This window comes from Orbicella franksi, chromosome 13 (assembly GCF_964199315.1).
Source record: "Orbicella franksi chromosome 13, jaOrbFran1.1, whole genome shotgun sequence".
Taxonomy (NCBI): domain Eukaryota; kingdom Metazoa; phylum Cnidaria; class Anthozoa; order Scleractinia; family Merulinidae; genus Orbicella; species Orbicella franksi.
Window position 1 is genome coordinate 19,488,084 of NC_138157.1, and position 24,629 is coordinate 19,512,712.

General features: G+C 39.5%; 1 protein-coding gene across 2 annotated transcripts; it reads left to right on the forward strand.

Annotated features, from left to right (window-relative positions):
* The first annotated feature begins 5,228 nt into the window (after positions 1-5,228).
* Positions 5,229-24,314, forward strand: LOC145466566 (alanine aminotransferase 2-like). Of its 2 annotated transcripts, XM_081450279.1 has the most exons (12): positions 5,229-5,428; positions 5,918-6,004; positions 7,463-7,571; positions 10,334-10,464; positions 10,714-10,833; positions 16,240-16,369; positions 16,622-16,835; positions 18,514-18,622; positions 18,892-18,957; positions 19,817-19,972; positions 21,338-21,450; positions 21,767-24,314. In XM_081450279.1, the coding sequence occupies exons 1-12, from the start codon at positions 5,315-5,317 to the stop codon at positions 21,876-21,878; spliced, it is 1,461 nt and encodes a 486-aa protein (XP_081306405.1). In that variant the 5' UTR covers positions 5,229-5,314; the 3' UTR covers positions 21,879-24,314. The 2 variants fall into 2 exon arrangements, with proteins under 2 accessions (XP_081306405.1, XP_081306406.1); XM_081450280.1 differs by lacking the exons at positions 5,229-5,428; positions 5,918-6,004; positions 7,463-7,571 and adding an exon at positions 7,577-8,881 and having other exon boundaries at positions 21,767-24,313.
* Positions 24,315-24,629: the final 315 nt, after the last annotated feature.

Genomic DNA, 24,629 nt, shown 5'->3' on the forward strand with positions numbered 1-24,629 from the left:
TGAACGTTATCTGAGATTGAGTGACACCGTAGATAGATCTTTTTGGCATGAGCGGTTTGTTCCCTCGTTTCAGACCATGTGATGCCAGGATACTCTTGAGAATTATTGCCTCAAATTTTCAAATACTCGAGTGCTTATGTTAATAGTTTTTTGATGGAGAAAAACATTTCTCTAGAGAATATCCTATGACCTGGAAAACAAACCGTCCAAGCTAAAAAGGTCCGGTATACAAGGGTTTTCTGCGGGATTGTAACGACCGTTTATAACAGTTCAGGATATGAAAAAGAAGTTCAATAAACACGACTTCCGTGTGTTACTTGTGTTTCTGTAGCCTTTTGGGGCCGTTTTACGGCAATTCCAGCGACCGTCCTATGGCTAGTTTCACTGTTTTCCTCCACAAAACTGCTTAGAGCGAATACAGCATATACATTCTTGGTAAAATTGTGAGTTTCTAAACCCACGTCACTCGTCAGGCCAGAGTTTCTTCTCCTTCTTCTTCTTCTTCTTCTTTTTTTTTTTTCTTTCTTTCTTTAAACATGAAGTTATGTAACGTTCTAAGATAAAGCATGAGAAACCGGGAGAAAAAATATCAGGCACACCGTGGACGATGCTTCCCATTTCTCTTCGCACTTTCCTTCTACATATTTACATAATTTCCTTGCATACTTCGGCGACAGGGGGTGTAGAAGCGCCACCTGTGCGAAGGGACGGATAACCACCTGTTAACGACCCGAGAAATGATACTCGCATCACATAATCAATGTTACAGGAGTCAAATTATAGCCCTGTGCGAGCAACCAGGCTTGGTAGTAGACTTCTTTTCCTTTTACTTGTAGTGTAAGCTTGAAAAGTTGTTCGTTGTTTTCGTTTAGCTCAACAGTTGTGAACCAGACGAGTTCTACTGTTGGCAGATGTTAGAGACTACTGGGATAACTCCCATCCCTGGGGCTCAATTTTGGACAGAAACCAGGAGCACACCATTTTAGGTCAGTTGCGTGAGTTTATCTAGCCCATGAGCTACATATACGAGCTCCTTTTGGGAGGTAGTTGAGATGATTGCGGGAGGCTTTGTACATTTTGCTTACTAAACGGCGTCGGAAGAAGAAATTGTAACGGAAAAGCCTGTTAGTCCTGTGTTCCAAAGAACAATGATCAACGCAAGAGGATCGGTCGATTATCGAGTCTACGAGATTACACAAGAATTGGCACAGGTTAGTCTCTACTGCTAGGAGCTAGCAACCCTTTAATGGCGGTGATTTCCAGAGAGTTACATTGCGTAAGACTTATATCCCTATTAAAAGCGGGAGCACCTCCCAGATAATCGGGCGACAGAAATTCAGTTTTGTTTTTGCCAAGTCTTATATCAACTGCAATCAGTTTTCATTGTTCCAAAGAAAAAAATGGTAAGTAGAGTTCTTTAGGTAATTTTGAGAACCAATCAGAGTGGCGAATTTGATGAATAGCTTTTTTAATTAAAAATGATACACATCAAATATGTTAAGTTGAAATTATCTTCATGCCGCGGTTGGAACGTTTACAGAGGCATTGGCCGTTTTCACACTAGAGAAGGATAATCCGTCTATTTATATCCGTCCGATTATCCGTCTATGTAGACGGATAATCAGACGGATAAAAATAGATGGATTATCCGTCTAAAATGAACACCGTTCCGTTTTCACACTAAGACGAATTATCCGTAATGGACGGATAACCCGTCGTAGACGGATTATCCGTCTCTAGTGTGAAAACGGCCATTGTAAGGGTCATAGGTTGTAGTCTCGTGGAAGACTCAGATTGTTTCTATATTCACCTTAATAAAACACCCTGCGATAAAGCACGCACTAAAAGCTGTATCTTTTTGACTAGGTAAGAACAAAGAACCGTAACAATATTAAGCAAGCAAAGGGAATTTTCGATAATTGAAATAAACAAGTGATCTTCTTTTCTTTTCTAAAATAAATAGAAAACTTTTCTCTGTGTCTCTATCAAGTTATAGAGACACTTATGTAAGTCTGAGAAAAAACTCGACAAAGCTGTAGAAACACTTACCTGTGGCTCGTGTTTCCACGACATTTTCTCGTTCACCAAAACTTCCACTCTGGTTCCCGGAAAATGTTTTTGTTTTTTTTGTTTTTAATTTTTTTTTATCTTGCCTTCTTTATTACAGACTTACCATTTTACCGTCTGAAGACAAAGTAGTGCCCATGTTCGACAGAATAAGCAAGTTTCACAAGGAATTCATGGATAAATACAAAGACGATGATGATGACAAACAACAATATTATTTTACAACACAGTTATTGCCTGACTACTTTTGCATTTTTCAGGGTTCTTCATAAGTACCAGCAATTGGCATTTTCGCCCTCGTGTAGTCGTGGGCGTTCCGGCTGTCCTTGAGACTTCAAGATTCCTGATTTTATACGTTGGGGAACTGGAACCTACAATCATAGACAAAAGTCTTGGGACAAATTTGCACTTTTGGCGCTTTTGCACACATGCTAGACAAACAGTCGAGCGAATACAAATTCACCTGCCTAACCAACATTAACACATACAGTGTTGAAAACTGGTACCTGCAATTTCGCCTGAGTTTCAAGGTTGCATTGGGTATGGACGGGAGAACAGCGATGCGTTTTTAAAAGTATAGCAGTGCTTTTTCAAACTTCAGCTAAAAAAACACGGACAATTCGTTGCATTACATCAGTGTCCCAAGAACGTTTGTCCACGATTGTTAAATTGTAAGTTGTTGCCGGATGGAGTGGTGGAGCGCGAGCTATTATCAGTCAATAACAAGATGGTGGAAACTTGATACTTGCAGAATAATCATGAGGAAGATTAATTAGCAACTCAACTGAACAAACGAATATAATGAGTCAACAGCTCAAGTTCCTATTGTTGACTGGATAGGTTACTTAGCATTGTACAGCAGAGAGAAGGCTACATGTCCAGCCTCTCGGGGCGGGGGAGAAGGGTGGGGACGGGGCGTGATAATCCTGCCGCTTCAAGTTACATGACTGCTTAGGACTGAAGTGGCTTGATTCCGGCAAGCGGTGATGCCGCGAGCCGCTAGTAGCGCGGGCATCGGAAAAGGAATTTGGAAACGCCGGCTTTGCGTTTCAGTGTGGACGGAAAACATTTTTAAAACGGAGCTTTTCGAAAACGATGGCATCGCGATAATAATGTGATTTCCCCGCCCGAGTTTTCATCAAACACAAATCCAAAGTGACCCGTTATAGTAACGTTCAAATTTCTCCGGCGTAGTGTGGACGGAAAACATTTGGCGCGTGTTCAGTGTGAAACCTCCGTTTTCAAATTCCTCCGGTGTAGTGACGTGCGGACGGGGCCTAGTAGTTATATCAATAAGAGTAACACAAAACGCCTGCTTTCTATGAAAGCCCTGTGTTTATGTTATTTATATTTGTTAGAGAAGACCGCTACAGCCGAATTTAAAACTGGTGAGAGTTTGTGCTTACCGCAGTTTGACGGGTAAACTGTTCCACAGCACCGCACCGTTATAGCTAAAATTGTTCGTTAGAAAGTTGGTGCGGAGCATTGGAACAGCCAGTTTGTCCTCGCAGTCCCTTAGTGAATTGGTTTTGCTGTGAGAGAGTAGGAGGACCCCCTTTTAAAAAGGACGGGGGAGGTCGTCGTACCTTTTAGGGTTAAAAAGCGATTTTGGTACCTATTTTAAAAGTTCCACAGTGGGAGCTTTTGCGGAATATGACAAGAGATAATGTGGTGTTTTAGAATTGGTACCTCTCAGGGGTGAAAAAAATTCAAGCCACGCCCACAAAACAGGATCTTGGTACCTCTTAGGGTATTTTCAGAATTTCCGACGAGCACCCCCGTACTTTTTATATGGAGTCCCCCACGGGGTTGGAAACCCACAACTATGGACAAATTGTGTTGGAAAATACCAAAAGCATAAACATGTAACCATAATACCTACAGAATAAGTGTCAGCACCCCCATTCCCCCTTTCGATGTTGGAAAATTGTAAAATGCAAAATTGTGTTCGATGAAAGTGTTTTGTCAACATTGCACAGGGGTGGGGAGTAGCAAAAATGTGTATAGAATGAATTTTTCCAACCCTTGGTTACAGTTCTCTTGCAAAATATTGGAATGTCAGTTATCCACTGTAATGGTGTCCATTATCAGATGTTACTTCTTTAGGAATTCATTTTTGTTTAAAATTTGTTTTATCGTTTGGGCGACTCTGTGGCTGTTGCTTTTGCTGCCGATATCGCTTAAAACTGGCCAGTAAACTTAAATGAATTACAGTACTTGTGCTAAGTAAATATCTAGGGAGATGATGCTTTTGGTATTAAATAAAGTGCTTCGTAGAGAAAATGATAGACCGTCTGATTAAAATTGAGTTCATATCTCCCTATTTTAATTACTTATTTATTTTTTATTTATTTATATTTATTTATTTATTTATTTATTTATTTATTTATTTATTTAGTTTTTTGGGGGGGGTGGGGGGATTGGAACCGTGCTCAATTCCGGATACTGCAAATCATTCTCCGCCTTCTTCAAATTTTCGGGACACTGAGTGAATCGTACCTTGGATTTTGGCTCTTAAATACATCAGAAAAAAAACCCAGAGTGTCTAAAAATGAGCTAGCAGTTTTGTTTCTCAGTAGAAAACTACCCAAATGAAATCATCTTAGATCAATGCAACACGAAACCAGTGACAAGCTAGCTGAGTCGATTGATAAATGGTAAGCCAGGCCCAAGATATGTTTTAATTGACACAACAAGGTTACATCAAAGTTGATAAAAGATACATCTAATAACATCCTACATGCGCTAAAGCCGGGACACACAAGACCCAAAATTCTCTAATTAGCAAAGAAAAGGGATCGTGTAACCCGACCAAATGCAGTGGCACTACCTTTGGGGTTTAAGGGTTTTATATAAACAACAGATTGAAAGATAAATACGATAACGCTATTTTTCTACTTAAACAACACTAGCACAAAAAATAGACCGAAGTTGCGAGTGACAAAGCTGACCGTAGAAGGTCACAAGTCCCTCAACCGTCTCTTTTTACAAACGTACTAGCAATGAGCATTTACGTACTACGCTCGCATCCAGTTCCCTGGTACGTGTTGGTAAAAGTTTAATTTATGTCAATACGACTATTACAAATTACACATAATTATTCTCAGGCCATTCATATATACGCAATACGGACCTACTTTGGTTGGCCAGGCCGAAGGGACCGCTGGGAGTGGGATTCGCAGGAAAAACACGCACGTGATGACCGTGACTGATGATTGCCGGGGAGGTTTTGGTAAATTAAATCGCGATGGAAGCAGAAATTATTACAGAAACGACTGTCAGTCCTGTGTTCCAACAAACAATCAACGCAAGAGGATGGGTTGATTTTCGAGCCTACGAGATCCAACAAGAATTGGCACGGGTTAGTTCTTGCGTAAGACTGTAAGACTTATGTTATTGCAGCATGACCCAGCATGAGCTTAAAAGTTCATCGTGCGACACGGAAAATCAGTTTTAATTTGTTTTTGCCAAGTCTTACATCAACTGCAATCAGTTTTCGTTGTTCCAAAGAAAAAAGGAAGAGTTCTTTGATTTTGGTTCGAGTTATATGGTACGGGACGTTCGAGGGTTTCCACTGTATTACCTTTCGGGGCTTGCATTTCCAATTTAAGCTCATCAAGTCACGACATATATACAGCTTCGTTCAGGGTAGTCTCTTTCGCAGCCTCTCGGACGGGGAGCTAATGTTGCGTGACTCCGGCTCGCTCGATTTTGGTTAGAGTCATGATATAACAACAAACTGTGAACTTCTTATTACGAGGTTGGCTTCAAAGTCACATTTGACACCTATCTTGTCGAAAAGTAAAATAGAACGTTTCTAGCGAACTCTGGAATTTTTTTCAATTTTTAGGGTGAACGTAAACCATTTGAAGAAGTTATAAGACACTATGGAGACCCTCATGCATTTGGGCAGCGTCCAATTACGTCTTTGAGGCAGGTAAGAAATGTACAGTGTATACTGGTTAGATTTGTGTAGCAGGTCCTCGGACATCCACCCCCCCCCCCCCCTGCCTCCCACCTTTACCAAAGGGGTGTTTTCCATTATGCCAAAGATTCTGGAAAACTTGGTTGGAAGTCAAATGGAAAGGTCTGTTTCAGTTCCTTCCGACCAGAATGTTCTGGACCATATTTACCATTCCATTTTGACAAACCGGTTCATTGCCCTACTTGTCGTCACTTATGTAGGGATTTGGAAAAGGAATAAAAGAATGGGTAAGAGCCATTCTTCTTGGTTGGCCCAGTTTGATCGAATAATGTGGTTCCATTTTCCTTGGGTTTTCCCACTGGTCTCTGACCAGCCAGTCTGGCATAATGGAAAGCACCCAAGGACACTGTGGAGACCCTTACTTTTCCATTTGTTGGGAAACACGTAGCCACCCCCATGATGCTTGTGAAACAAACAGAACAGTGGTGGATTTAGGGGAGGGGCCCAGGGGCTGGCCCCCCTTCCCCCCTTTATTGTGGGTACAAAAAGAAGAAATCACAGAAGGAAGAAAAGCCAGCAGGGGAAGCAAAACAACCCCCCTCCCCCCACCTAAGCTCAAGGTCTGGATCCGCCACTGCAGAACATAAGGTAAACCTGATCCTTTGTTGGGTAGGTTCCTCCATGATCACTGGACCCTTTCCTTCTCCCTTCACCTACGAGATTATGTCTATGTGTGTAACACATGACCTCAGACATAAGTGGTAAGAATGCCAGTCAAAAAGTTGAAATGTTATGATATTTTGAAATGCTAATGCTAGTTGAATTGACTCAGAATGACTGCCCTGAAAATCTATAACAAGTTGTAAATTGCTATTCTAGATGCAGCGTGTGTTCACTGGCTTCTTTCCACACGAAAAGGCATAGTTGGCTCAGCATTGTTTTGCTGGTCACCTTTTCAATCCAGTGGTTATTGAACTGTGATATATTGTATGTATTATTCAACTTTCATACACTGTACAAATTCCGATTTTTTGATTGGCTGATTTGTACCATGTGATACTGGGTTGTGACAAGACAACCACCTTGACATCATTATCGTGGTGTAATAGCTGTGGTGTAAATTTAACACACCATTGTCATTACACCATGGCTTCAGCTGACTCAGATATAGTGGTTTCAATGCGGTGTTTCTTTGTGCAGTGTATTCAATTTGAATAATAAAAAATAATGTTAATGCACTCATTGCTCGTGAATTATCGGGATTTACCCGTACTCGTTCACTGACAATGAACTTGAAATTTTCAATACCGCACTTGGCAAAGCCTCGTGCAGTGTTGAAATTTCTCACTCATTGTTAGTGAACTCGTGCAGGTAAATCTGGATAATTCACTCGCTGAGTGCGTTAACCTGTAAGTACCCTAGGAATTGCCTCTGCTAATTAGGTCTTGTTTCTGCAACTCTTGTTGACAGTTTCTGACATGTCTACTTTGTCCTGATTTTCTTGATGACCCAAGCTACCCACAGGATATCAAAGAAAAAGCTCGCAGAATTCTTAAGACTACACCAGGATTTGCTATAAGTGTGTAAAAACGTTTTTCTGCAGATTGTGTTTGTTATGATCTATTTTTACTTGTTTGTTTTTGCCTATTTTATAAGCTCACGCATACAGGAACTGAAGCGCTGAGTCATTTTTCCAAGTTTGTAGTTGGTACATAATAATTGTTTTTAGGAAACCTCCTGGAATTAGGTATAACCTTGGCTATTTTAGTGTAACACTTACTGTTCTCAATGTACAAAGCTAACAATTACAGTGTCTAATTTTTGTAGACACGCCATCTAGTTTCAATTAATACATACAGTATAAGTCAGTGGACAGTCAGCCATATATCAACATTATTAAGGTGTTGATCAAGATGTTGCATAATTTGATCGAGTATCAACCTATTGACAACCAGGTGTCAATTGAGATGTTGATCTAGTGTTGATCGAAGGTTGATCAAGGGTATCGATCGACACTCGACTGCGGATGCATTAGTGCATGTGCAGTTGATTTTTACAGTACATTACACATGCTCCTGATTTGCTTAGCTAGGCAAGTAGGATATAGATATTACAACTTAGGGTTAGGGTTAACTCCTGATTTGCTTAGCAAGGCAAGTAGGATATAAATATTACAACTTAGGGTTAGGGTTAACTCCTGATTTGCTTAGCAAGGCAAGTAGCATATAAATATTACAACTTAGGGTTAGGGTTAACTCCTGATTTGCTTAGCAAGGCAAGTAGGATATAAATATTACAACTTAGGGTTAGGGTTAACTCCTGATTTGCTTAGCTAGGCAAGTAGGATATAAATATTACAACTTAGGGTTAGGGTTAACTCCTGATTTGCTTAGCTAGGCAAGCAGGATATAAATATTACAACCACCACTGTCGTGCTATCATTATCACTACCACTTAAGAGGGTCCCCTATACTTTTTTTGTGACGCATGAATGGGCATTTTTTCTTTGCGTGAAGCGTGAATGAGGATTTATTTTTTCCATGATTCGTGAATCTATATTTTTCCATCCTCGGGAAACTGGTTTTCAATTTTTTCGTGATCCGTGAAAAATGCATTTACTTTCGCGTGATTTGTGAACCATCAACTTTTGTGGGAATAATTTTTCACATTTTTGGAGATTTTAGCGTCATAAAAGCTCGTATACTACACCAAACTGGATGTAAAAAGCGTGATGGCCTGCCTTTCTCGACATCTCTTGACATGCGTGAGGATGGAGGACTGAGAACTAACCACAGCAACAGTGAACCAGGAGGGCATAGAATCTAGTCTGTCACGCTGTGTCACACATGCAGGGTATCACGCCATTTCGATCGAGAAAAGGCAGAAAAGGTGAGTTAATCTGTCAGTATCCACACTCTATCCAGCCTTAACTGATGTCTGCTCAGCCATCGCTTCGATGTCATAACTGAAATATGTCAACAAAGTGTTAATATGTCTTTTGGATTCTTTCTTTTGTCTTCACGAAGGTAGCATTTGCATAGTGACTTTTTATCTGGGAGCCCGCTTAAATACGGCTCAATACGGACATCCTGATAATACAGACACTTTGGCATGTCCCCTTGGTGTCCGTATTAACGGGGTTCCACTGCACATGCATAATACCCAATCCACAAAAGATCTAGACATGCTGAAGATGAGAGAGTCTGAAATTATCAAAATATGGCCATGTGCAGCTATATCTACTGTGGTACATTTCAGTATTGCCAGATACATTTTTGTAGTGATTGTATTTGTATGTTTTGCGAAATGTGAATAGAATTTACATTTTTACATGAAACATGATTTAGCCTTTGCTTTTTCGTGTGAAACGTGATTGCTTACTTTTTTTTGTGAACGTGAAGCTGTTTTTAGAATTTTTCGTGATGCGTGAAAAGGCCAATTAATTTTGCATGAAACTGTTTTCAGAAGAGGTATAGGGGACCCTCTCTTAATCACTGTCATTTAAACTCCTAGTATTTATAGATTTCCTGTTTTTTATGTGACTGAATGACACATGTTAAGGTAATTCTATCGAAATAGAACTCACAATAGATTTTCTTTCAAACTTTACCTGTTGGCTGCTTATATCTTGAGAGAACTTAAAATTTGAAATAAAAAAGGGGGGTGCCGGTATTGGTTTAGGAGCAGGAGGACCTTCAATAAACCCCATAATTCCAGACATTATCTGCTTTGAGAAACATTTATTTTTGAACCATTCACCTTACGCTTTAAGAGAGCAGAAAAATAGGGACAAAGTTAAGCAAGAAATACAACAATGGATGTATTACATCAATGTTACGGCACAATTTGATGTATGTTTCATTATAAAGGCACTCATCTTTAGTCAACAGGGATACAATATGTTCCAAGCGTGCAGTGTTCTGGGGCCACATATTATCTTATATGAGTGCTAGCTATGCTCGCATTTTCTGTGATAATTTTTTACCCTGCAATAGAAATCGGTCCATATTCACTGTATAGAAAGAAGGTGATCTCTGCATTCAAACTAAATTTAAAAAAATCGTTAAAAATCGTTACTCGTTTCTGAGGAAAAAATGATGATGTGTCTCTCGCAAGCCAAGCCATCTAGAAAAAGCCACCATTTTGTTTATGTTTTGTACGTGCATGCGCTCATGAGTGTGCGCTAATGATGTGAAAATCGTGCGCAGTAGAGATGCGCAATGCAATTCTGATGAATGACCTTAATTTGTCTCCCAAAGCAATTGCGTTTATAAAGTGCATTGAACACCATCTGCACTCTTGTGCATGCCTATTTTCCTAAGTAATAATATGTTTTTGTAGGTTCTTACACAGATACCATTGGATTAAGAATTATTCGTGAACATGTAGCCAAATATATTTCAAGAAGAGATGGTTATCCTGCTGATCCAGATGATGTCATATTGTTAAGTGGTGGAGCAACAGGAATACAGGTTGAACTTTGTTGTGACTGATCTTTGAAATTAATTCTCAATCACAGAAGGTGGTTATAAAATGAATTAATGAGCACTTTTCCAGTAAATGTTCATATACCCTATTCTAGACCAAAACTGTCTGATTTCTATATTGTAATCCCATTCTAAACTGCTTAAAAACCATTACCCTCCACAGCGACACACATTATCCTCAATAAAAATTTATATAATTATGTATACCTTTTATACTTCTCACTTCTTAATTAGGTTGGCTTAGCATCACTCAAAACCAGTTCACATGATGGTAAGGGCAGGGCAGGACTTATGGTTCCAATACCTGTATTTCCTCAATACATTGCAAGGATCGTAGAATACAACTTCCATCAGGTAAAACTTATATTTTTAATGGTCCATTAAAGGTTATTAGTGCTGACTGCCGAGGCATCATTAATTTATGTACTGTCATACCAGACATCTGTTCATTGTGCAAATTTGGTGATAATTTCATTGACAATATCTTCTTCTTAATTTGTGTAATGGTTAATTAAACAAATAGATTCCATGTTATTGCGCATCTATTCAGTCATATCTATCACAGATATTTACATCAAAATGTGATAAGAACGAAAAAGTGGCTGATAATGAGCTGTATTTAAGGCAAGTGTGTCACGGATGTTCTTACCACATTTTGACGCCATCTATGTGTCTATCCTAGTAACAGGAATCATACCCTTTTCCAGGACTTTTTCAGGACTCAGATTGATTTTTCCAGGGCTCTAAAATTCACATTAACCCTTTCACTCCCAAGATCTCAGTGTTAATTCTCCTTACTGTCTGTCATACATTTCATAGTTTTTACTAGAGTTTAACAGATTTCCAGAACTTTCCGGGACCAGTAACCGTTTTCCAGGACTTTCCAGTCATTTGCCGTGAGGTTTTCTGTATATTGTTTGGCCTTCTGTTTTGAGTTTTAATAATCAATACACAAAACAAAGCAGCAAAAAAATTTGTGAAGAAGAAAAAGTTATAATTCAGTTAACTTTTAATCCTGGGTTAGCATTAACCGGCTTCGCAAAATTCCTGCCCTGTTTTCAACAAGTTAACCTGACGTGAGCCTGCGATCCAATTGAAAACCAGCACTTGGTCAGCGGCCTCGATGAGCTGTAAACTTGAGCCCGCGATATAGTCACGTGATACTGGTCAGCGGACACCTTGTTTTGACAGGTGTCAATTGATCATAACACGGATGTCCAATATCAAAGAAGTACACAGTAAACCAAGGCTGCATGTCTGTCAACCTATTATTTGGAGTATGGCCGCCATGTTGCGCGACTCCGTCGTCGTCGCCGTCGCCGTCGTGCGTACGCGCCAACGAGCAGTACCGCTAGTCATGATAACCGTGAGAAAATTCATTTCCTTTTCTTTCCTATGTGGGTAGATACCGCGGAAATACGTTTTTTGACGTCACAGTAACTGGTCAGTGGTTATCACCATCGGGCTGTGCTATCCTTCGATCGATCAGTTCTCAGAGATCGGTGTTTTGCTTCGTTTAAAGGTCGAAAATATCCTTGATACTTCTCGTTATTGGTGAGTTTGACGTCCTTAAATGGGTATTTAATACTCAAGCAATGTTCATAAAGAATAGCGGTACAGGGGAGTCATTTTGTGTGGAGTAATGTGTAGTGTGCTGACTCGAGCCAGCTGGAGCGGACGAAGCGTGGATCGTGTTGCTTCAGCCGCCCTCGCCTCAAAATCAACGATGTGTATCCAGCAAAGCAGAAGATTGGTCCTGTATGCAGCTTTTGCAAGGATTTTGAAGACTGGTTGGATTTAAAGTGTAATTTGCACGAAATGGTTAAGGCACTACATGTAAGTCGGGACCGTTTCATTCACACTCACTTTGCGCCGACATAAGTGCTTGTTCATTGAGATTATATTTCGCAACGCGTCAAAGAAACTTTGATAAGAATTTGTCTTTAAAGACTGGCGTTTTGGCGTTTCTATCACCTTTCTGACTCTCTGCGCCTTTTGGAACGGGTGAAATAATTTTTTTGTACCTGCCGTTTGGTGTCAGAATAAAACATTTGTTCATTTCATTCACAAGATATTTCTCTATCATTAAAGATTGTTTAAGCCTACATTTATATAATGGTGGCGTTTGCGAAGGGAGCAGAAATCGAAAATATTGTGATTTGTTGGCTGCAGCGAACGCTGGAAATACTGAAAACATTCAAGATCGCTCAATATCTTCGGTTCGCAATTCATTGACAATTTTTCCTTGCTTGAGGTCTTTTTTGTTTACATCGATTAAATGTTGATAGTACATGGAAATTTTCAAGGCCGTTTCCTTGTACATGTATCCACATGTAACTAAATATTTTAAAATGCCCAAACACCTGTATTTGTTTACACGAAACCGCTTCCACTTATGGGATGTAGTCAAGTTTCACTACTTTTGATGCTGAAAAGACATTCAACATTTCAGAGAGGCAGTAATCAACTCCTCAATGAAACCCACTAGTTTATTTTGTTTACTCAGTCATTTGAAGCTTTTCGATTTCTATTTCTCTATCTTACATGTGCATTGTATCAACTTATATAAATGATTGACTGTTGTTGTTTTTCCTTGCATTTAATTTAATTCAGATGAGCTTTGCTCAATCACTACAAAATAATTTTTACATTGTAATCATACATGCACATATCACGTGTTTTGAATCAATATGAAATAAATTGTGATCCCTTTAGTAACAATATTGTATCATCATCCCTTCTGTAAGATTCTTACTTAACTTGTAACCACTTTATTACAAGACACTATAGCACCTGATGGCAATAAATTATATATATATAATTATATGCATTTATTTTTTTTCCTGTGATAAATTGGCTAACAAGTGGGTTTGTTTATGCCACTGTGTCTCTGAATTGGCTTACTGTCATCTACAAACCATTGGTAATATATCTTCACTACATCTAACTCAGATACTAGACACAAAAGCATGTATTAAAGAACAGATACTCTTCTTACAAATTAACATTTATTGCATTTAGTTCATCACTTAAGTTCTACAACATTGCTTTTCTCCAGTGAGAAATTTTGTGCAAAGTCTGAACTTGTAAGTTGCAAAAACAAGTTCCATCAGTAGTTGTGAATCGCTTAAAATCAGGCTTTGGTACTGTAAACTGAATGGCAGAAAGCGAGGAAATTAGACATTGTCTCAAATACACAAGTGATAAAAGAGGTAAACTTGACTGAAATCTACAGACTCCTTTTTTTTAGGTTTAGGGTTAAGGTTTGGCCTAAGGGACAAGGTGGGAGGTGCAGTGGCCTTGTGATTAGTGCGCTCAGCAATGGATGGAGCGGTCCGTGTTAGAGCCCTGGTCAAGGACATTGTGTTCTGTTTTTGGGCAAGACACTTTTACTCTCAGGGTGCCTCTCTCCACAAAGGTGTACATATGGGTACTGGTGAATTTAATGCTGGGGGTAACCCTGTGATCGACTGGCATCCTATCCAGGGGGTAGTAGAAATACTCCTAGCTGGTTCATGCTACAGAAACCGAGATAAGCCTGGCCTGATGGGCCACCTGGCTCTATACAGACTTTACATTTTACTTAGGGACAAGATACTGCATCAAGTGGGGGAAGGGACAGTGGAGTCAGAACCTCTCACTTCCCATACCTCTATCTCTTGACTCCCACCCTTGTTTGTCCTGCTCCTGTCCCCTGTAAATTAAGAGACTCAAAACACATCCTCATCATTTAGCTGTACAGTCCTTAGGCATTTCCTTTTCCTTTTTTCCTTCGTTTTCAGCCTTGCTACTCTTACCCACATCTTTCAAGTGAATGACCTATGACGTAACCAGTGTCACAGGGTTTCATTTTTGAGCCTCATTTTGAACCCAAGGGTGAATTTTTCTTTGCCCATCGGCCTAGAAGTCTCTAAAGACACTAAATGAAAGTCAAGTAACATTTTCGGTTCTTGTTTTTGAAAGTGTTTGAAGCCTTAATGAATGACAAAAATTAGCATTTTGCATTTCTCTCCAGATTCCTGCCCCCTATTCTCCCGGGCTCCTGCCCCCTATTCTCCTGGGCTCCTGCCCCCTGCCTCTCCCCACCATAAACAGATGGCTGAATGTTCAGGAGAGGAGTTGCCATATGGAGAGCATTGGTCAGTGTTCTCTCAGTTGGTGTTTTTACAGCATTGATGTTGTGGAAATCATCTATGGACATTATCTAAAAGGATTTTTGCTGAGCCAAAATAGAAAAAAATGTACAATAGAAGAAGTTTTCTATAGGGAAATCCAGATAATAGTAATATGTAAACAAATATTAATTTTAGAAAGTTATACAGAGTCTCAGGTTCCAAGGTAATGTGGTCAGAAATTATCTGGGTGGCCTTATAATCAGAGGATTGTTGTGTGAATACATGGGGGATAGCCTATTTATAACAAAATAAAATTCATTTATTGAGTTTTAATTGGAAGTTGTTATTATCCAGATTTTATGGTATTTTTATTGTCTTGCAATAACATATGCATGTATTTTTAATTACCCTTTTAACAGCTTTGTATTCCATGTCTTCTGCCATCTTAAGATAATCAGATGTCATGTACTTCTTGTGGTTTTTTCTAATAGCTAAATAGCTTTTTTTCTAAACTCTAATAGCTATGCAACTAGTTTAAAATAATTTTCGCACTTTAGAGGCGCTAAAAGCAAAATACAGAACTGCAACAATTCGAAATTATGACAAAAAACAAGGACAATAATAAACATGTAAATTTAAAATTTTATTTTCGCCAGCCTCAAGCTTCCTGAAGTACAGTATAATTGAAATTGGATATTTTATGATAAAACATACCTCGGTGAATTCTTCCTCGAGTTGAGGCCAGATTTTGAACCCTTTTGGGGATTCAGTCCTGCACTTGTTACACCAACGTGTCCAAGATTTATAGGAGGCACTGCTTCGATTTCGGCCAACTTGGTCTATAATTCGGTGATACCGAGTGAGGACAGAATGACCGTGTTTACCTACGTGAGTGTCCCCAATCGAACAAGTGTACGAACACGAGCATGTCTTCCCGACGAATTTGATCAAAATGCCGTTGACATACCGATTCATACGGTTCAAGCCCATCAATTCAACAAACTTGAGAAGTTGATGTCCTCAGAACACAGCTACAGCAACACAAAAGCTGCCTAGGTTTAGCCTTAGCCCACTTCGTAACGTAAATTGCCACTGGCTCGCCGCTTACGAGCATGGACTCTCACGAAACAACAACAATTTCACACCGTGTGCAAGTTCAGTTTTGCTTTGGCACAATATATAATATTAACTAAGAACTAACCAACAAATGAGCGGAGTCTAAAAGCTAAGTTTACGGTGTGCGCTCTAAGTTTTGTATCTTTTTGACTGTCGACAAGACTCGCTGCGTAAACAATGTAAAAGTTGCAGAAATTTTGTAGTTGTGTTAAGGTGTACCGCTGACCAGCAAAATACTGTATCGCGCCCCAAAAAACGTATTTCCGCGGTGTCATGTGGATATGGGGCTCCGCTTGGCGGCCCTTCGGGCCCTGCTATAAATTCAACCAATTAGAGCTCTAAGAAAAAAGTGCAAAACATGCAAGAAAAGTTAGGTGGACAAAATCCCAAATGCATGACATTGTTTGGTTCAGAAAAACCTGGGCAACAGATAAACAAATAGATCTGTTAAGCTTAATGGGATTCTAAACCTAGTTTGTTGTTAACTGATGTTTCCATTTGTTTGTTTGTTTGTTTGTTTTCGGAGCAGATTAATTACTATTTGGATGAAGAAAACAACTGGAGTTTAAACATCAATGAACTGAAGAGAGCTTTAGAGGAAGCAAAGCCACTCTGTAAACCAAGGGGACTGGTACTCATTAATCCAGGAAATCCCACAGGTATGATATAGAGCCATGATTAGAGACATGGCTGCAGGCATCAAGTGCATGATAGAGTACACGGCTTGCCTTGAAGTAATTTTGAAAACGTTTCTTTGTTGATGAAAATTGAGGGTGATAACTGTTTTGATCTAATGAAGCAAGAGAGAAGAAAACGACGCATATTGAACTATTGAGACTACTCTTATGTTTGTTATTCTTGCCAAAGTGATAACGAGATTTGTCCCTTTGTTAATGTTATACAATGCACAGGACAAATCTTGACGTACGACAACATCAGGGACCTTATCAAGTTTTGCGCTAGCGAGAAACTGGTTTTATTTGCTGATGAAGTGTACCAGGAAACAGTATTTACCAATGAGGCCAAGTTCCACTCGTGCAAAAAGGTTCTAAGAGACCTTGGACCCGACTACAATAATTTTCAACTGATGTCAATAAATTCAGCTTCCAAGGGGTTTTATGGCGAGTAAGTTTCATATCTCTTTGTGAATCAGTAGAAGTGTGTTATCACCACAATGGCTGCCGTCACAGTAAGCTTGAAGCATTGAACATTACAAATAGGAAATTCAAATAACAAATTTTAAAAGCTATGAAGTAATCTTTTGAGTAGTCATGTGAAATGAGCTTTTTGAAACTTGTCGTGACTAACTACTTATTAACCGAGAGGAAAACCGAGACCTTGCCGTATCAGACCGAGCGATGGCGAGGTCAATACGGGAAGGCCGAGGTTTGAGATTTTCCCGTAAAGACCGAACGTTCGAGGTTAATAAGTTGTTTATTATATGGCTTTTTGCTTTGGTTTTGCGGGCCCGCAATCGGCCTGTGGGCATTACGGGAGAATAATGCCCTACAATTGGGCAATAAGAACACGCGTTATATCTTCTACAAACACAAGCCATATAATAAAGTGTTTTAACATCAGCCGAGTGGAATACTTGTGTATCCTCTCTACATTTGGGTCAAAGTGATAGAATTGACCAATCTAGGCTTAGCTCAACTTCACCCCCTTCCCCTCCCTTAAAGATACCAGACGCGTAAACAAAACCTGCGGTGAGGTGACCAATGATAGTAAAGTTTTCACGTCTGATCGACCTAAGCATCAAAAGACTCAGAGTATGAAAGCTTGTTTTTACTTCTTTGCGTGCAACCCTAAAAGATAAGATACCTTGATAAGTAAAAAAAAGACATTACAAGTGAATGTAAGAAAAATTATACATTTGAACTGCGGAGGAAGATATGAAGACATGATTGATCATCACAGTTATACACACAACTTAGCAGTTGTGAAATTAAAACCTGACAAAAGTTCTTGCTTGAACGGGATTCGAACCCATGACCTCTGCAGTGTGCAGTGCTCTACTAACTGAGCTATCAAGCCATCAGGGAGCTGGTCACATTGTGAGTTCGCAATATACACGTAGATGGTGAAGAATACAAGTGAATAAATGAAAGAACAAAAAAAGTCTTTGGCGTCCCGTCCTGAAAACCGTGAAACCTCTGAATTTCATCCCATCCCAAAATGAGACGACGAGCATTCTTGTTTTACATGGGTGTATCGCCTGACTCTCTGGGGAGTGATCTCAGTTTCCGCAGTATGAAGCAACTAGAAGTATAACTCTATTGCTACTGCCCTGGACGGGACGATTTTCCTTTGATGCTACGTCTTTTGATGCAACCGTGAAAGTAGTTATTTGCTCAACAGAATCTTAGCGGACGCTTATTGCATGTAACTCTTTACAATAAAAAATGGAACAACCCACTGTTCATGGTGTGTGAGACTAGGTACTTTCTCCAAGGTGCTAACAGACGATTTTGTCAATAAGTCCTAAAGTAATGATAATGATAATGATAACGATAACGATAACGATAACGATAACGATAACGATAACGATAACGATAACGATAACAATAGCGATAGCGATAGTGATAGCGATAGTGATAGTGAAAATGATAATGGTTTATTCAATAGATCCACGAGGTGGCTCTTCTCTGTGAAATTACATTATTTACAATTGAAACAAATTCCGTTATTTACAATCAAAATTATAAAAGTGTAAAAATATGGGATAATCCTAGGAAATTATACTAACAGATTTGAAATTACAGTTAGTTTTTTGAAAACTCAGTTATTTTTTTCATTGTAGATGTGGTTTAAGGGGAGCGTATATGGAGTTGGTCGGGTTCAGCAAAGAAGTTAAACACCAGTTTAGGAATTTTATGTCACCAAGTGTGAGCCCTACCACGATTGGACAGGTAAGTTTTGCAAACATAATTTAATGTTTTCCTGGCAGGAAAAAGTAAAGAGCGACGCGAGGAAAATATAGAAAAGGTGTTATTTATCGGCGTGGCTTGCCATTTTTTATTGGTTCTCTCTCAGTCGTTGTCCATGAGCTCTTTTACTCTAAAATACCAGGACATAAGGACAGAGCAATTGTGGTCAAAGTGCCACTGTAAAACATGCGCATGCCTTAGCAAGTGTTTGTAGTAAAATGGTCTAGACTGTTTTATTTTTGTTCTTAAAGGCCGCCGTGAGTGCGATTTGTACTCCGCCTCAACCTGGTGACGAGTCGTACGAGACATTTATTAAGGTACGTCCCAAAAGTGTTTTTAAATTTTGTTGCGTCCCCAATTAGTAGTTAATACTAATTACATTGACAATTCAGTAAAGCTGTTATTATAAAGCTGTTATTACCTAAGATTAATTTCATCAAAATGGCCAATATTCGAGTAGCTGCTTTATTTACTGATTATGCGTTTTACTTAGACCGAAAAAATTCTCTTTCAGACGCAGGCAGTGGCTGGTCGTTCTCCCGTTCGAGTTTTAGGCGATTTCAATTTCTCCACAGAGCATTAATAGCTAATGCCTGCCATGTACGCTTTTCTTAGTTGTTATCGCATGATAATAGGCCACGTTCGATTTGTCAATATTCTAACATGGCTCCGAGGCTTTCAGGACAAACTTCTATATTTGGTGTTGTTTCCTTTGTATTTAAGTCTCTTTTGGGAATAGGCCCTTTGCACGATCTGGTCACATGGTACAAAATCACACATGCTGGTGAGCAAGTTCCGCAGTGGGACTTCCAAAACAAAGGCAGGTCCAGGTGGACTGGTACGAGTGGCATTGTTTTGGAAGTCTCACTGTGCAACTTGCTCACCAGCATGTGTGATTTTGTACCATGTGACCGGATCATGCAAAGGGCCTATTGAGGGCCGGACAGGGGAAACTTAAAAAATTTACAATTTTGATCCGAAAGCCTCGGAGCTATGTTAGAATGTTGATGTATCGAACGTGGCCTATGTAAACCCAATAGATATTTACCATGTGACTATATTAGACCAATGAGGTGACAGGAATATTGTTGATGGGCCTAGCTACGTGTATGTTTATGAAATCGTATATTGGTTACTATGGATATTAAATTGAGCATTCGTACCTTTCTGTCATAGGAGAAGATGGCCATTTTAGACTCGTATCAAAGGAAAGCCAAGATCACCACCTCAATGTTGAATTCTCTTGAAGGAATAACGTGTAGTGAAGTAACTGGATCCTTGTATGCATTTCCCAGAGTTCATCTTCCACGGAAAGCTATAGAAGAGGCCAAGGTAAGAACATCAGTCGCGCATGTCAGAGACGATGCTAAATAAACGCGTGCAGGCGGAAACATTCGTTTAGAGTTGCTGTGGTTTTCCATTATTGCTTTACGCGATTGGCTTAAAAAAAGTCGCGCCACTTTATGATCCAATCAGAAGTAAAACCACACGTTTCCCCGCGCTCGCACAAGTCTTGATTGGTCTACTGGATTGCCTGTGTTCCTTGTGACTGGCAAATCACTCTAATAAAAAGGAAACTTGACAAGAGTATTTTAGTAAAGTATACTGAGAGCGGTTTTCAATTGAGTATCCTAAACCAAAACCAAAGTAATCACTCTGGCCAATCACAAAGGACACAGACATTCGCAAGCACAAGCGCAAACACAAGCGCAAACACAAGCGCAAGCACAAGCACAAGCACAAGCGCAAGCAACAGGAAATGACCCAAGTGAAATTAGTAAATCGAATGTGGTTTAGCGTGGTCTGTACTCTTATCGACAACGATACCCGTCATCACAGTGGTCAAAATGTTGTTGACTCACTCTGTTGCGCCTCCTGAGTCCACAACCAATTTTGACCACTGTGATGACGCATTTCGTTGTCGATAAGAGTACAGACCACGCTAAACCACATTTCGATTTGTTTCTAACTACAATATCAACGTCAAAGAAAATGTCTTTTTCAGAGCGCGAGTTCGCGAGCTGAAAAAGGCATTGCGTGACAGATTGACGTCTGGACTCTTATCGACAACGGCAGATTAGTCAATCAGATTGCGAGATTAGTAGCAATTGTGGTAAAAACGAAATTCGACGCAAACACAAGCACAGGCAAAATCATTCGAACCTTCCAAACTGTTTAGGCGCGAGGTAATCTGGATCCAGTGTTTTCACTGGCCAAACTTAACCACATGCCTGAGCGTATTTCGTTTTCACTTGTCGCGGCGCAAACGCAAGCATGAGCGCAAGCACAGGAAAAAGGAAAAATTTTGATCCTTGTGTTCGTGCTTGCACCTGTGGTTATGCCTGCGTCAAGGCCGTTTTTACGGTGAAATAAGAATTATTGTGTTTGCGCTTGTGCCTGCGTCGCCAGTGAAAACCAAGCTTTAAAGGAGATTCTGGCTTTCAACATCTTTAAAATTTATGCGTGGTAATGAGCACGTGCGTTCTTGGTAAAATTGTGCGTTTTTACACCCTTGTCACACATTAAAGCATTTGTATGTAGTACGTCGGACTGGATACAGTTTAAATGACAATCATGAAGCCTACCATCCCAGGATAAAGCGTGAGGAAATTGGGAAAGGAAAAATAAAACACGCGATGGACGATGCTTGTTGTAATCTTAAGTGGTTAGTTAAACCCTTTCGTTGTTTTCCTTTAGCTCAACAATTGCAAACCAGACGAGTTCTACTGTTGGCAGATGTTAGAGGCTACTGGAATAACTCCCGTTCCTGGGACTAATTTCGGACAGAAACCAGGAACACACCATTTTAGGTCAGTTGCATACGTGAAGGTAATCCACGGTCTACATATCCTCACTAGCTCTGAATTCTCTTTGGAAAGAGTGACGAATGAGGGACCAGAGGCGTATTAGACTAATTTACTGTGTTAGACATGATGCAAAAAAACTAAAACTAGACAACGAGCAACTTCGTGATTAGCTATATAGAACCCCTTTTGTAGAGCCTCAGTGTCTTAAAGTGCATGCATGGATGTTCAGACGGAAACGGGCAAGGTTGGGATGCTTGAAAGGGCAACGTAAAGGTCATTTTCATGAACCTGTGATGTTGTCTTGTTTTCTTTATTACAGGCTTACAATTTTACCGTCTGAAGACAAAGTAGTGCCCATGTTCGAGACAATTAGCAAGTTTCACAAGGAATTCATGGACAAATACAAAGACGATGATGATGACAAACAATGATACATTCACCAGAAAAAGCACTGTGTGTCTAAACATGAAATACCACCTTGGTCACGAGGGTTGGAAAAAATTCATTCTTAAAGCATTTTGCTACTCCCTACCCCTGTGCAATGTTGACAAGACACTTTCATCGAACACAAGTTTGCATTTTACCATTTTCTAACTTTGAAAGGGGGAATGGGGGTGTTGACTCTTATTCTGTAGGTATTACTGTTATGATTTCATGTCTTTGCGCACTTTCCAACACAATTTGTCCATGGTTGCAGTTTCCTTATTTAAGAGATAACTACTAGCTAAATCAACCTCGTTCCTCGGGCTTTTCCTTTGAATTTTGGGATGGGGGATTGGGAACGGGTCTTTCCCAGTACGTGTGGCACAAGTAAAATGAAAAAAAGAGTAACTTTATCTGAGTGTGAACGTATCAACACTGATCTGCTAATTGAGGCATTCATTACTTGAAAGACCTCAGTACAGTTCCCTTTGCCAAAGAAGAAAAACATTATTTACTGCCCGAACAATACTCTATACATCATCATGAAGTAGTATTTACCGAGTCTGGTTTTATTTCCTTGCTGCCCTCGTTTTATTGAAAATAACTCAGTTTACAAAGTACAGAGTTGAATATATAGTGTACGTAAAATGCTAATTGACTATAACTGACTCTAGTCATTTGACTATAGTCAATTAGCATTTTGCGTACACTATATATTCAGCTCTGTACTTTGAAATTTAAACTGAAGATGGCAGAAGATTCTGTTGAAACGTGTTTTTAAAAAACGGTGTGTTGTTTCTAAAACTTTTAACATGTCTGCTACTATCCAGACCTTTTAAAAATACCTCTAATTTTTAAAACCTGGATCATTGGATAGTGCAATTCCAGAGTTTTTGTTGGCTTAGCCATCTTGGTATATGAGCAATTATAGATATTAGAGTGGATAGAGTGAGATTTAGTTTCACTGTTTCCCTCACTGTACATATGTAGTGTAACCGAGAGACCATGATCTTAGTTTCTTACTGTCTCCAAATTCAGTTCTTATTTATAAAAATTGTGATCATACCTTAAAATCTCGTCATGAATCTTTCTTCCGCTGTACTTTTTTCCATGAAGTTTTCTCATTTCCGTGGGCATTGAGTGATTTAATTCAAACTTTTTGACGAGCTTCCCCGACCTTTTCACACGGGAGGGCGAAGTCTTGCATTATGTAAATTCATCTGCTTTGGAATTAAATTCAATTTTGCACTTGGTGTACAAAACATTAGAACTGTAGTTATTTGAGCCATTTGGCCATTTGAGCCATATTTTGCAGGTTCAAGTGTCTAGATGCATCGTTTGTTAGACCTCTATGTGGTAAAGAGACAAAAAGATGGTCTTGATTTACTGACTAGATCTGCCCGTTGCAGCGCGAGAAAGCACCGGCTAGGCAATTGCGACGTTTCGACAAACCGGGCCAGCTCTGCTCTAGTAATCTGGCCCTGAGGGTAAATCAAGAGCATCTTTTTGTCTCCTTCGAATTAGATCTGTTCAGTGTACCTTTGTTTTTTTGCCGCGTTTGTTTGGTTAATCAGTCCCTTTTTCTTCTATTTTCCTCCATCATTTCAAACTGATTAAAATTACCTTCTACCGCGTCTGCGCGGTGTTAAAATCCGACCACAAATTCGTACTTTAAGCCATACTTTAAGCCGATGTCGCAACTCAGGCTCAATCGCGTTATGTGGCAAATTAGAGAGCTTAAGCAATAACGAAAGCGACCACGAGGACAACGCCTAACAAAAAATGAATGTACATTTTACCTCCGAATTAGATCTGTTCAGTGTGCCTTGTGGTCTCAGAACTTCAGCGTTCAATTCCAACTAAAAATACGAAAAATTAGCCGCCGTCGTTCGCGTTCTCCAAACATTAGACAACGTCGGTCAAAAAAAAAACGAGTTTCCATTTTGCTTACGAATCTCGCGATACTCCAAAGCCATTTACTTTGTTTATCACTGTCAAAACTATCACGAAACTGAATCTAGAACACATCGATAAATTCGAAATAAAGATTTAAAAATTAGCCGTCGTGGTTCACGCTCTCCATACCACGCAGAATTTGGTCATTTCACGTTGTTGTTCTGCAGAGTTCGGCAAAGAAACGTACCAAGAATTATAACGCTCGTGCATAGCCATTGTTCTCCTCATTAAGGTGGCTTACTACAGTTTTGATACATTATAACAGCCCAACTTCTAACTCTTTTGAAAAATGTTCCAAGATGTTTTTCCTTTCTATTTACTGTTTGCTTAAGTCTTTTACCATTCTAACTTGAACAATTAAACGTCAACAAATGGTCAAAATGAACGACCGAGTACCTAAGGAGAGACTAGGCACTAGTAGGTTAAATCACATTTTTCTCAAAATCTGCCCGTATAACCCCACCTAAAAATTTCAGGAAAACGAAACTGGTTCTGATTTAACATTCATGCAAAGTAAAATAAAAATCTGTAAGACAGATTTTGAGCTATTTTTGATTTCACATTTTCTTAGTTTGAATCTCGCGATTCTGACAATTTCCTTCTAGCTGAGTGTGCCAAACAACGTTCAAGTGAAAAAACATAGAAAACAATAACCTGCCATTTTGGATTTGTGGCATGAGGGAAACTCGGGTGGTGGAATATTATGATTATCGTAACACTATCGTTATCGTTTTTCAAATGTTTTCCTTCCCGGTTTGAAGAGCGTTCAGGAAAGCTCCGTTTCATGACGGATTAGTGTGCAC